Genomic DNA, 14,667 nt, shown 5'->3' with positions numbered 1-14,667 from the left:
GGCCAACTACAAATTATATGAGAATTTTCAACTGATTGGAGAGTCAGTGCCCCAACCCCCGAGTTGTTCAACGGTCAAGTGTACCTAGAAATGTAAATTATCAGAACACTACTTAAATTTAACTGTTTTAAAGACAGAGAAATCCAATTTTTCTGTAGGATATACAGAACAAAACAGTTTTAGCATTTAAAAAATCTACAACAGCTACTAATTCAGAGATTAAGAAAGTGACTTCAGCTTAAGAAAATATTTATATAGAAAACAAGTAAACTGTAATACCTGAACTTTGGAGAGATGCTCTAACTTGTTCACTTGGCCCAAGTTTAGAAATGCTCAGCCTCTTTTCTTCACAACTTTTGGAGACAACCTTTTTTTCCTGCTCAGGAGGTGATGATGATATAGAATATTTATCCACAAATTTTCTCTCCACATATTTTGCTTTGATATACGCCTCTTTCTCCTGTCTGGTTGGTATACATAAAAATGTCATGATGTTCTGCTTAATCTCTTAGCATGGCTAATACTGAAAAGAAGCCATTACATATTGAATTTTTCAAAGAAAGTCACTAAATGTCATACTAGTTAAAACTGAATTTGCAACATTCTACAACATGTTTTCCTTCCCAATATTTAATGAACTATGATTTCATGTTTAAATGAAAAACAAACAATAAAATGAAAAATCACAAGTATTAACATGGCACTCTCTTATTGTCTTAATTTCTATGCTCACTCATTCCTATACATATTCTCTTTTACTTTTTACAGAATGAAAAACATTACCAGGAAACTATTAAAATTTACAGAAGTTAACTTTAATTCCATTTTTACTCTGAAAAATAATGTCACATACTGAACTATCACTAGTCATGAACATAATTCTTCGTAAGACCACTACTTCAAAACAACACAGCATTTCTAACTTAAGGGGGATCAAAAAAGGTATCATATTTAAAATTTTTGATTTATGATACAACTATAAAACACCAAGTTTGTTCTATACCTTTTCTTACTTACATCTTTCTAAAATGCCTAGGTCTTTGGCTAAAATAGGATATCTCAAGGTCTGAAATAACTCAAACAGACATGCTTTAGCAAAAAAATAAGAATCTGATTTAAGTGGTATTGGTTTAGAGGGCAATAACTTTTAAAAAGTATTAAATATCATAAAAATATAATCAAACATAGGATTATGGCAAATAAAATTTTAATACCTAATATAAAGAATCATAAAGTCTAAAAATAACATGAACAACAAAACTAATTATCTACCTTGAAGGCAGCCACTTCGTTCAGTCTCCATATATAGAATTGGAAGTAAAATCTCCAACAGAGCAATTAAGTAAGTACTCTCCCCTACCAGAAGCTACCCTTTTCATCTGTAATTCTTCAATATAATAATGCCATGTATGAAATACATAATTAACAAATATTTGCAGAACGAAGTCAAACAATGTGATACTATTCATTGTAGGTAGTAGAAACTTGATCCTTGGAGATATTAATGAACAGATTAACTCCTTTGAAAGGCCTGCCACTAACAGAACTTTGTCTCCTTTAACTGCTAAGAGTTTTTATATTCCTGTGTGCAGCCTTTTTTTTAAAAATTTATTTATTTTTTATTTATTTATTTTTGGCTACTTTGGGTCTTCATTGCTGTGCGCGGGCTTTCTCTAGTTGTGGCGAGCGGGGGCTACTCTTCAATGCACGGGCTTCTCATTGTGGTGGCTTCTCTTGTAGAGCACGGGCTCTAGGCATGCAGGCTTCAGTAGTTGTGGCATGCAGGCTCAGTAGTTGTGGCTCACAGGCTCTAGAGCGCAGGCTCGGTAGTTGTGGCCCACGGGCTTAGTTGCTCCGCGGCACGTGGGATCTTCCCGGGCCAGGGCTCGAACCCATGTCCCCTGCATTGGCAAGCGGATTCTTAACCACTGCGCCACCAGGGAAGCCCCGGAGCCTTAATTTTTAAGATTCTCTCTCATCTGGAGACTATAATTTATTATCTGACTAGTAAAATATAATTATCTAATTAACAAACCCAAGAGAGACACAGCCACATTTGAACAGAAGCAGTAATGATCTCTTCTGAACAGTCTGCTTCAATAATACATATCAATTATTAAGTGAAATAAAATAATAGCTATTTTCAAGATGGTGGGGGGGGGATGGGGTAACACATTAACACAACAGTACCTTTGTCCTGGTTGCGGTTTCTTTATTCCCATTTTTTCCACATTAGCTTCATAAACTCTATTCATAACATCATTCCCCAACTCACACATAAGCTGTTTGGCAGAAAGACAGAAAATAAGCAATAATTTCCTAAAAAGCACTGTATAAATCCTTAAGCAAACAGAGCTATTTAGTTCTTTTTGCATGTTCTGCAAATGCTCATTTCACAAAGATGCTTCAAGTTAAAACAAAAGGAGACAAGGACTGAGAGCAATATCACCATTTTGCCATTCTTCACCAGAAAACCTCCCCTAGAAGATTACTACTCCTCAAGAAAGCGTTTCTCCTCACCCATCTTCTACCAGATTTCTATCCCTTACTGTGGCTAGCACAAGGCTACACATTCACAACATCTGCTAAGTTAACTGAAAAAAGAAGCCTAAGTCCAGACACGGTAAGGTTTAAACAACTCAGAACTGAAGCAAACTATTTTCTCCTTACACTTTATTTATAAGTATTTCTAAATATTTTTTTAAGTCTCAATATTTTTAAAATGTATAAGACAGTTGTATTTCAACCAAAGTTTCTAAACTGAATCCACTGAGTTCATTCATATCTACATGCAAAGTTGATGCAGAAATTAGATTGCTAGCCCCCACCCCCCACTTTCTTCTCCTTTGAACTCATAACAATTTATGGAATCTATCGAAATACGGCTCTACCACAGGAGCCAACTTAATCACTTTCATTTAGATGTTTCCACAGTGATTCCACAAAGAAAACTTTTTACTTTACTTAATTGACAGGATTATTGGTTTATTTATGGATTGAAATAAAAACACAAGCACAATTTTCAGACAGAAATAAATGTAGAATACAACCTTTAAACAAACGTATATTTGTTACAGTATGGTAAACTAAATGGTGGGAATTAAAATGGGTATACTATTAACCAGTATAAATTTTGTAAATCTTATTAAAAACCCAGTTGTGATCTAAAATCTTTTATGACATTTTCATAGATACGAATCCTTACACAGGAAAAAGGATGTCTTAGTCTGATGACTACTACCCCTTAAAAATGTAAATTTGCAAATGTGTTATGCTAAAATATGCAATGATAACGACATGCTATACCAATCCATCACGCAGCTCACTACAGCAATATCTCATATTTTTAACAAGAACTTATATAATTATAAAATTAAGGCACAGAATCTAAGATAATTTGTAAGAAAACATAAAAATGCAGGGGTGCTGGTTTCCTTAAAAAGTGAACTGACATGGAGTTAAGAGTGCTACATAATAAGCTTAGCAATTTAAAAAACCAATAACAAAACACCAGATTTGCCAAAATAACATCAGATATGTTCCAATACAATTTAATTCACTGTTAGCACTGAGAAACTCATACATTTGTAAGCCCAGATTCTAAAAATCTTGACTTTGGGGAATTCCCTGGAAGTCCAGTGGTTAGGACTCTGCCTTTCCACTGCAGGGGGCATGGGTTCAATCCCTGGTAGGGGAACTAAGATCCTGCACAGCTGTGTGGCGAAAAAATAAATTAATTAATTAAATCTTGACTTTTATGTGAAAACATAAAATATTTTTAAGCAAATATTCATTTCACCTTTAAAAGTTCAGGCTCCCAGGTGTCTAAAGTTAAAGATCGTACTTTTGAAAAGTGAACTCCAAGACTCCTAAGTGGGGGAAAAAAAAAGACTGCATTAATATATAAAACTTTCAAGTCTCTATTTGCACATTATGCAAGTTATTTTTCTCTCTTAATGTGACATAGTCTCTAATATAGGCCTCAACACATAAATAGGGATAGATCTTCTAGTTAATAAGGAATGGTGAATCAAAGTCCTCAAAAGTACTTCACAAACCAGAATTTTATCCACTTCATAAAAGATACAAAAACACACTGGCAGTCAAATTAGGCAAGTGGAAAGGTCCTCTAACCAATGAGACACAATAATTTACAATGTGTGTTTAACGGAAAGAAGTCTCTCACCCTGGGCAGGCCTACCCACCGGTGAATCCCAGAGCACTCGATACACAGGGTGATGCCCAGGTTGATGCTGGCCCACCGTGGGTCTGCCAGACCACAGTCACAACAGCTGGCATTGCCAGGAATACACTGGACTCGCTGCAATGCACTTTCTCCTTTCAATAATTTATCTTTTGACTCATTTCCAGAATCCAGGCTTCCCGTGGATGGAGATGATTTCTTATCCAGCTTCTAAAAGAATTAAGAATTATTTAAAAAAAAAAAAAAAAAGGATTGTAATACTACGTTGCACACTACATGCTCCAAACAAATGCTTCTAATCAACAAACTGAAGGCCTATTATGGGCCTAAGCCAGGCACTGTTCTAAGCACCGGGGATTCAAGGATGAAAAGATATAGTTTCCTCCATCAATTGGCCTTTAGTCTTATGGGGAGAAACACATTAATACTGAAAAATAACCCGACACAATGAATGTATGTACAAGATAAAATGGCAAAGGGTAAGGGGAACAGTAAATTAACACGCAGGATGAGAGACACAGAGAGTACATGTGAGACTATTAAGACTCAAGAATAAAATAAATACTATTTTATACCAAGTTTTTCCAAGGTATTCAATGAACTGCAAGCAAGTTGTTTCAATTACTGCAGTGAATTACTGAAAATGGTATGGCCTTTTACTAATGAGGAGATCAACTGCATAATTATAATTACGAGTGAATCAACAACAGAATGCATGATGTCTAAAATCTCAGGCGAAACAAGGAGAAAAGCAAAAGGTGGTAGATAAGCAAAAAGCTAATTTTTTAAGTGAACAACAAAGTCTATACCAATAACGGCCAAATACAAACATGTAGTTTGCGGATCCTAAGCAATTAAAGATATGACCTAAAAAGTCTTCTGGTTTAAAAACATTTCAACAAGCCAGTATTTTAGTATAAAATCAACAGAAATATAATTTGGCCCTTGTCTTGCCCTTTTTGGAAACTCAATTCAATAGCTGTTAGGTGGGGCTAAGCAAAGAAAGTGTGGGGATACAGTATGCCAGAGAGGACTGAGCTGGGTGAGGAGCATACCCTCAAATGAGAGTGACCCTGTGCAGGTTGTTGTTCCCAAGCAGCAGAAGGCGGGTATCTGCATAGGGAGACAGCCCAACAAAGGAAATGAGAGCCTGAGGATAGAGAGGAACTACGAAGTGGGAGTGCCACCTAGTGAGAGATGTTAGAGCCTGGCAGGTGGGAAATGGCAGCAGGGAAAGGATATTGGTCACATACAGGGGAACTGATAATGTAACTAAACCTGCTAAAAATAAGTGGGAGCCAGATTTCTCACTGCAGAGAAAGGGCTTAGTTATATAAAAAGGAAGAGAGTTAGAACAAACCCTGTTATATTAAATCAGGACTGGAGATACCAACAGGTGCCCTAATGGTTTCAATACAAATAGATACATACATAAAGTAATACAGATGTAAGTGTGTATATGTGTATATACACATGTATATTCCCTTATCTTGGTTTCTACAAACTATTCTCCACCAAAAAGAACTAGGGAAGTTTGGAGAAACTACTGATTTCAAGGCTAGTACAGAGAAACCACAAGAAGATGAACTCGGAACATCTCATCATGTTAGAAAGTAGAGAACAACTCAACGATTGTTGGGAACATGTCAAAAGGATACAGAATCCAGGGATCCACTGGATTGGCCAAACTTGGGTCAATTTGAGAAACAAAACAAATAATGATAGTAATGAATTATAATACATTGAATAAAATAGAGGCCTATATTGATATAATTAAATTTTAAAATTTAAAGCCTGATGAGGAAAAGAATATCTACATAGTCTCAAAGTACCCCCCCCCACACACACAAAATACTATTACAAAGATAACATTACAGTAGAGAAGTCTAGCAGACACCACCTTACTCAAGTGATCAAAGTTAACATCACCAATAACAGGACAAATCAAAATCCTGTGCCACCTGAAAGGATGCAGTGAGAAGAACACAGCATCATTTATACAACATTCCTACCAAAGATGCATAACCTTGTGAGTAAACAAAACAACGAGGGACATTCTACAGAAATCTGTTATCTTCAATACAACCAAGGTCAAGAAGGTCAAAGTAAGACTGAGGGACTATTCCTAACTGAAGGAAACTGAAGAGTCATGACAACTAAAAGAGACCTGTGCTTCTGAACTGCATCTTTTTGCTGTAAAGAACATTACTGGGACAACTGCTAAAACAATGATATTTGAGAATTAAATGGCAGTAATGCATCAATGCTCATTTCTTGATTTTGATGACTGTACTATGCTTATACAGGAGAAATGTCCTAATTGTGGGAATTACTAAATTAATAATGGGTGATGGGGCATATGTTAGCAGCTTACTCTGAAATAGTTCAGGGGAAAAAATTGTTTGTATTATACTTGGAACTTCTCTATAAATTTGATTACTTTAAAATTAAAAAAAAAGAAATACAATCTGCTTTACTAAAACATGTTTGATAATGTGAATTAGCTCATAAGCAATTATCATATAGAGAAAGGATGTCAACATAATGCAGAAACCATGTTGGTTCAGTCCCAATTTTTCCTTTATTAGCTAATGCTTTTGGCCGAAAGCAAAGTACACTAACACAGCAGAACTTGGGCTGGCCATCTCAAGGAACACAGGACTGAAAATGACACCCACCTCCCCATTCTTCTTGGATCATGTTGGCCATGTGCTATGACTTGAAAGTGTTTACTGCACCATTCTCTCTGATCTTTATGTATTTTGCATATGTTACCAAAGCCTCAACCCTTCTGTACCCTTCCTTTAAGCTATCCTCACCATTTTTTTTTTTATTTTATTTTTTTTACTGTACGCAGGCCTCTCAGTGTTGTGGTCTCTCCCATTGTGGAGCACAGGCTCCGGACGCACAGGCTCAGCGGCCGTGGCTCATGGGCCCAGCCGCTCCACGGTATGTGGGATCTTCCCCGACCGGGGCACGAACCCGTGTCCCCTGCATCAGCAGGCGGACTCTCAACCACTACGCCACCAGGGAAGCCCCCCTCACCAATTTTTAAAGTTAAGTCCTATCTGTATTCTATATTATAGTGTTCATTTATTAGGAATTTAACTAGGCTAATATTGGGTTGGCCAAAAAACTCATTCGGTTAGTGAATAAGTTGTTCCATAAAGTTCTTCGTGAAAATGAAAAATGTGTCTTTTATCTTTACTTAAAACCAAACAAACTTTTGGCCAAGCCAATATTTTTACTGAGATTTTAAAGTCCCCAAAATTATTCAAGTTACAAACTTACACAGTTTTTTAGGTTGGCCCTATCCCTATTTTTCCTGTAATCCCTGCTATTTCTGGTGTATGATTTTGCTAACATAGGTTTTTCAGCAACACCACTAGCTCCTTCATCAAGATGATCTGGATACACACCTAAATTTGTTCCCTCTCAAAACTCCACTAAAAACTAGAGAATTTTTTTAAAGGCAATTACCCAGAGCCCTTAATGGACAAAGTTGTGATAATCTGAATATGAAAAAAGCATAATTACCTCAATTAATTAGAACCCACTGTATTTACCAAAAATCCACGAGTGTATAATGATATCCCCAAAACATATATCTGTCCCCACTTAAGGTAGCTAATAAATCAACCAAATGTGGTAATTAAAAGCCAAAAATTAAGCATTTTATTAAACTAACTAAATAGCTCCGTTGATGAAGAAAACCTGTATTTCACACAGGAATGCAGATGGGAATGACAGAATTAGAAAATCATCATTTTGCAATTCCTAATGAAATTACAAATTCAGTTATAAAACTATTAGATGAATGGTTGATGGAGCATAGATCTTATAGGGTCAAAGTAACACAAAGTAGATTTTGTTACACAAAATAACAAAGTAGACTGGGAACAAGAAAGGAAATGTAACATGACAATGGAGGGATCATATTGTCATCTCCCTAATCCAATGTGTCTGCTTCATGTTCACACAGAAGATTTCAGCATTAACAGTGGCTGGATAACAATACTGTATGTCTCCTGTTGCAGCATGAAGTATACACATCATCTATGCTGCAATCTATGAGAAGGAATTCTATAGGAACACATAGCCTAACCTTTTCAGCACGTCATTGTTATGAAAAAAAGGAACTGTTCTAGATGGAAAGACAAGGAACATAAGACCAGATGCAATGTCCAGTCATAGAAGAGATCTTACTTTGTAAAACAGGTTGTAAAAGACATTTTTAGGACAACTGAAGACACATGAATATAGACTGGGTTACAGACGATATTAAGAAATTACTATTAAGTGTGGAATGACATGATATCTGTAATCTACTTTAAAAAACTTAAGCTTTTTTAATTAAAAAATTAAGACATTTATCCACAAGAATAGGGGAACAGGAAAGAAAATAAGAGCAACAAAACTTGGGGAGCTGAAGAGTGGCTGGATGAATGGCAACTGAGTAGACCAAGGTAAAATCTAAGGATATAATAAGAAAAATCTAAGAGTCCCTCAATTTATATCACACAATATTCAAAGAACTCAAGGATTTATACCAGTTATCTTGGAAGTGGGGATGAAAGTAGGAGGACTGATTGTTTAAGAAGCAGTTAGATCGAAGGTGCCCTCCCCAACACTGCCATTAGTGGACTGCTCTCTACAAAGACACACAAATGACTAGAGGTTTATTCTCTGGGAGAGTAAAACAGAAAGTGACTGGATGGGGTTTACCTAAAAGGTGGTAGGCAGAGGGTTAAATTAATGTATACACACCGAATGCTGCGATCCCCAGCAATTAGCTCCAAGCCAGGCCCTTATCCCTATGCAGGAGACTGGTGAGTCTTCTCTGGGGAATCTTAGCTGAAAAGACTCCAAAGACCCTAACTCTGGTTGTTCCTCAACAAATGGTCCACACTTTGCTGAAGCTCACAGTCAACGAAGTCCTAACTGTGTTCTCAGAGCTTCCAAAGAGGTTAGTCCTTAACTTGCAACCATGAGCAGATTACCAGAAAGCCAAGGAAAGCCCCTAATAAAATGGTTCTCAACATTGCCTATACACAGAAATCATTTAGAAAGCTTTTAAAAATATTGATGCCTGGGTCCCAACTCCATTCAATTGTTCTGGGGTGGGACCTAAGCACTGGGATTTTTTAAAGCTTCTTGTGTTATCCTAATGTGCAGTCAAGATTAAGAACCACAACTCTAACACTGCATGTATGAAAAAAGAACAATGTACAAACATTCAGCAAACAAAAAGGAACTCTTGGAAATTAAATATGTGCTAGCAGAACTGAAATATTCAATAGAAGGTTTCGAAGACTAACTGATAAAATCTCCCAGAATGCAGAAAAAAAACACAAAAAATAAGAAAATCATAAGACCAGTCCAGAAATTCCAGAAAAAGAAAACAAAGAAATTGGAGAGGAGGAATACTAACGACTGGTAACAAGAAAGACTCCAACGACTCTGAAAACAAGAAAAACATTGCCATTAAAATTTTTAAGAATAATCATTTCCAACCTAAAAAGTCCACACTCAACCAAACTATCAAACAAATGTGAGGATAGAATACAGACATTTTCAGACATGTACAGATTCACAAATGTCACATTTTCAGGAAGCTAGTGGGAGGAAGTGGTGAGTTCCATTTCTTAAGACTCACTCATGGCCTTGCTCAAAAGAGTTTGTAAACTCACTGGGTAGCTAAAGCCAGACTACAACCCAAGACTCTATATTCAGCTTATCTTCTCCAGGGAGATTTCCACTAAAAATATGAGCTTTCCTTTTTTGCTTTTCACCCAGTTTTAATTTTAAATACCTTTCACATTCACTGTTTTATTAGAATAATAAAATATTTGGGGAAAAATACTTGCATCAGAATACCTAGGACACATATTGAAATACTGGATTAAACATAAATATATATATTAAATATATATTACACATATATATAAAATAAGTAAAGAGAAATGCAAGAGAACTGAATCTACAATTTAAAAATAAAACCCATTTCAATTACAAAAAAAATTATCCTCCATAAAAAAGAAAGTTTTAATAATCATGCAATGTTGCGACTAAAATTAGAAAATTTGTCAATGTATCACTTGGTATTACAATATTGTTTACTAACCTCCGATTCATCACCCTTCTCTCTATAAGCAGTAGCAATACTGGTCTGAACAGCCTTAATCCATGCCTGGCGCAGCTTTTCAGAATCTGCCTGAAGCATACAACTTCTAAAAGGAAATAACATTGTTTTCTCAGATACTAAATTAAACCAAAAAAATAAGAAGGTTTACTTTTTTGTCCACTTTGCTATTTAATAATTTTCTAACAGAAACTAATTTCTGTTGAAAGGTTTTATTTCACCTATCTTTACGACAGGGTATGTTCATAAAGAAATCAAGGAACCAATGAAATAAATTACCTACTGAAAACAAATCACCCATTCCTGTATATTAAAAAAAAACAAAACAAAACTTTAAATTTGTCACATAAAATAATATTAATTTTTTCCATTGGGTAGATATATGAAATGATAGTTATCAAAGAAATTTATCTGATATATGACTTCAGTTCATTACCATGACAGTTAATATGTTTTCACATGGCCACATCAATCATCTTCATAGAATTTAAAGAATGCGATACTGGGTAGAAGTTACATAAATATCTGACTTAATATGTGTAATCATTAATTATTAAAATTTACTTTTAGAGCAGTTTTTTCCTCTTTAGCTCATATAATGACAACTGCAACACAGATCTCTCTGTATTCTGGAAAATTCTTTAAGACAAGCTATGGAAACATAAAAGCAACTCTCAAATTCTTTAGAACCACTCACTTTGTTGGAGAGACCACCTCAAAGCAGAATCGTCGTTCTATGTCCTCACAATGTTTCACTGTGCAGAGCCTTAGATCTTCCACCACCACAGTGGGATTATCCTACAATAAGGAAACAAAACTCCCATATTTATCAACCTAGGTTTTAAATACCAACTACCAATAAAAACATACTTAAAAACAGTACTTGGAATAAATGGTCTAATTTTAAGGTTTATATTTTATCTTATTTTAGATTAGAAATAGGAGTTATCAACATAGATATAACTAATAAAGGTAATTCTGCCCTGTTAATAATTTTATCTGCCTCATAAAACTGCTGTATAAGAATTAAATGAAATAGTTTATATAAACTTAGTCCAATACTTGGTAGTTAATTAGCAAGTGCTCAATAAATGTTAGCTTTCTGTTCATTTTCTTCTATTTTCTTTCATATCGATTTCTCTCCTGATCCTTACTCACATATAATAAAAGCTACTTTCCTCCAAAAAAAGAAGCCTTTCATGATTCAAGTTTAAATAACTGAAAGAAAAATAAGAAGCCTATATGTGCTTCGTAAAATACCTAAGAAAATGAGAAAATTTTCATCATTTTTTAGTACTTAATAAAAAAATAAACTCAAAACCAAGCTTATCAGAGTAGAAATAACCATGGACTAATTAGTTAGAATAAAGAACTTGTACGGAATAAACCTGCTACCATAGAATAGCAAGTAAAATTTCACATTGTGTCATCTCAAGAGTAAAGTGGATATTTGAAATTTACAGTTGAATACGTCATTCATAAAGGCTAACCAGGTAAAAATCAAGTCATCAATTAACTAATAGTTATTTTTCTCTAATCATCTTTAACATTCTCAAGTCACATATAATTTCATTATGCCTTTCCATTAAATAAAAATACCTCACTCTTAAAATCAGGTTCAGGAAAACAAATATGTAAAAACAATATTAACAAATTTTAAAGTTTCTATTTAAATTAATTCAAGCTTACACTTTAATGTAAGTATTAACCTTTCTCCATTACCACTTTTGGCCCTAAGGTGATATTTCTTAAAAGGCACCCTTTCCTTCAGCATCAAAACAGTACTAGGGAATTCCTGTCTCACAGCTGGACATGTGAAGGAATAAAAGTAATAATCCTGGGACACAGAAAAATCCATCTCAAAGCTAGGAACTAAGAATTCAGGACACAATGTTGACACTTTCCACTTCTGAGTCCTCTTATATATACCCCAAAATAAAACTAATAAACATTAATCTTGCACACATGCATATTTATGGACTTCAATGCTTTACCAAAAGGAACAGTTAAAAAACTTAAACTGGGGACTCAATGGGTTTTCACTTAATTAACAAAACACCTACCTTAAACTTTTTCTGGTAAACCAACTGATTATTCTGTATTGAAAACCAGCGTCTAAATAAATACAAAATAGATTACGTTTTCACAAACATAATTTATTTCAGTTGTTGTTAGGAAAGAAATATTGGGGAAAGCACTAGAAAATCAGTTTATGGTAATTATGTTTTTAGAAGTGCATTGTTTTGTTTTGCTTTATATAAACTGATGTCAATGAGAAAACTACTGAAAGTAAAAAAACAATTTCAGGAAATTTTAAAACCACAGATTAGGAAAATAAAATTACTATATTTTGATTCATTTTTATGTCAGAAACTTATATCCTAACAAAAGTTGTCATCCTTTATGTCATTACCAAATAATAATTGTTTTAAAATAAAAATTTAGCTTTTGAGCTTCCTCAAAAATAACTCTTTCCCCCCAAATAATTTGCTTTTGTTATAAAGTAGAAATAAAATTATATTATAAATAAGATTTCATTTGTATACAATAAAAGACTGAAATAAATGGTGCTTTGTTTTCAACCTTTCTGAAGCTAATCCAGCGTTTGATCTGTTAAGCAAAACAGAAAATTGTATCATCCTTTTAGAACTGACATCACAGGAGATAGTTGCCAATTCACTTGGGCTTACTTTCATGTAAAATACTTCTAAGCAGAATAATCAAAGTTATGACTAAAAATGAGTCACCCAACTATTGTTCTGCTCATTACTATACATTAACTGGCAAACACTTTACTTGCAATCTTCTTTAGAAGAAAAAACTAAGCTACGTATGGCATATTTACTAATTCTAATTTATTAAAACAGTAAAAGGACCTAAAGACGTACAAAAAAAGAAAAAAATCACAGCCAAAAGCCATTCATAAAAGGAAGCAAAAACTCTCATCAAGCATGAAAGGTAAAATAATATTTGAGTCATTATTTTAAAATTAGTTTCATGTGAGATGATTTCTATCATCAACATTAGTTATTAATCTATTAGCAGATAGAGATTCTACCTTTTCATTGATACTAATACAAAGCACTAAAAATTGTATTTAGACATATATAGAATTTCTATTTTAAAAAATTAAGTTAATTCTCCAAAGCTGAGAAAATGATTAGATGCTTTTCTATTTTTAAGCTAGACAGATTGTTAGGTTTTCTTGCTATTTAAAAAGGTATCACCATTACCATTAAAATAGAGACTGTTAAATAAGCATCTAGATAAAACCAAGTGGGTTGCCTCTAAATGCAAATCATCAAGAGGTGAGCTAGAAAAGGAAGAACTTCTGGGTCTCTTTGCTTTGGAACACATGGTTGGTTAGAAATGTTAAAGGAAATACCTCCAAACAAACAAAATGGTGCAGCCCTGCCACATGGATGACATGCAATGGAAACAATCTCTGATATTGATTAAAGTGTTTTTAAAAAAAATCATTTGAAGTAGGGTAAACCATATTAATATAAATTCTTATATTTTATATATAGTAATCGTATTATATAATTTGATGAAAAACTACAATGAATTTTATTGCACAATGGAAAAACATCCATGTAAACTTTTCATGCTTCTGAGGTCTTCAAAAAATAAATTTCTTTTGACCTGCTGAATCTTAGAATAGCCTCTAAACATAAATAACAAAATACTAGATAAAAGCTTACATTTTTTTTGTTAGAGACAATTTCCTCTGATTATTAACTTTATAGATCATTTGTATTTCTGAAACTCAGTTCCCCTACCATCTATCTGCTTCCGGGTAACTTTCTCACATCATTAGTTTTTGTATACACTATAAATTCAAGACACTATAAATTCATCTTAATTTGACATCTCCTAAGGAAAAAAACCCCCACAATATATCCTAGGTAGAAAAATATTTTAATTACTAAGATCAGTATGTCTTGTGATACTATCTCCCCTCCTCTGCCATTAAAAAAAGAAAAAAGAGCTAACTTTACTCATTTACATTGATGAAGACCTTAATCAGGTAAGTAAAATAAAATATAATTTTAAATTGCTCCTGTAGGATAATCCTAGTTATTATTAACAATTTTAATAAAGGGAAAAATAAGACAGTTCATAGTCTATGCGATATGGAAAAATATTTAATATTTCAAGTTATGCTACCTGCAATTTGAAGATTCTTTAAAAGGTAATTAAATAATAAAAAAGACAAATGTTGGAAAGCATTGTGCTGACAACTACACTATATTCTGCAAGATTCACAAACTGACCACAAAGCCAAAATATAAAAGTTTTTAAAAAGGAAAATTTCTTG

At 33.9% G+C, this 14,667-nt stretch overlaps 1 protein-coding gene across 3 annotated transcripts in view; it reads right to left on the bottom strand.

Moving 5' to 3' along the window:
- ACAP2 (ArfGAP with coiled-coil, ankyrin repeat and PH domains 2) overlaps nt 1–14,667 on the bottom strand; it is a 167,877-nt gene that overhangs the window by 16,793 nt on the left and 136,417 nt on the right. For all 3 annotated transcript variants that reach the window (XM_082626128.1, XM_082626130.1, XM_082626129.1), the window contains 7 exons: nt 12,410–12,461; nt 11,044–11,144; nt 10,329–10,434; nt 4,206–4,414; nt 3,800–3,869; nt 2,191–2,282; nt 280–464 (listed from right to left, as the gene is read on the bottom strand). In XM_082626128.1, the coding sequence (XP_082482254.1) occupies nt 280–464; nt 2,191–2,282; nt 3,800–3,869; nt 4,206–4,414; nt 10,329–10,434; nt 11,044–11,144; nt 12,410–12,461 (815 nt within the window). The remainder of the gene's footprint in view (nt 1–279; nt 465–2,190; nt 2,283–3,799; nt 3,870–4,205; nt 4,415–10,328; nt 10,435–11,043; nt 11,145–12,409; nt 12,462–14,667) is intronic.

Source organism: Mesoplodon mirus (genome assembly GCF_964341445.2).
Source record: "Mesoplodon mirus genome assembly, chromosome: 6".
NCBI classification, from domain to species: Eukaryota; Metazoa; Chordata; class Mammalia; order Artiodactyla; family Ziphiidae; genus Mesoplodon; species Mesoplodon mirus.
This window is presented reverse-complemented; position numbering and strand designations above follow the sequence as displayed.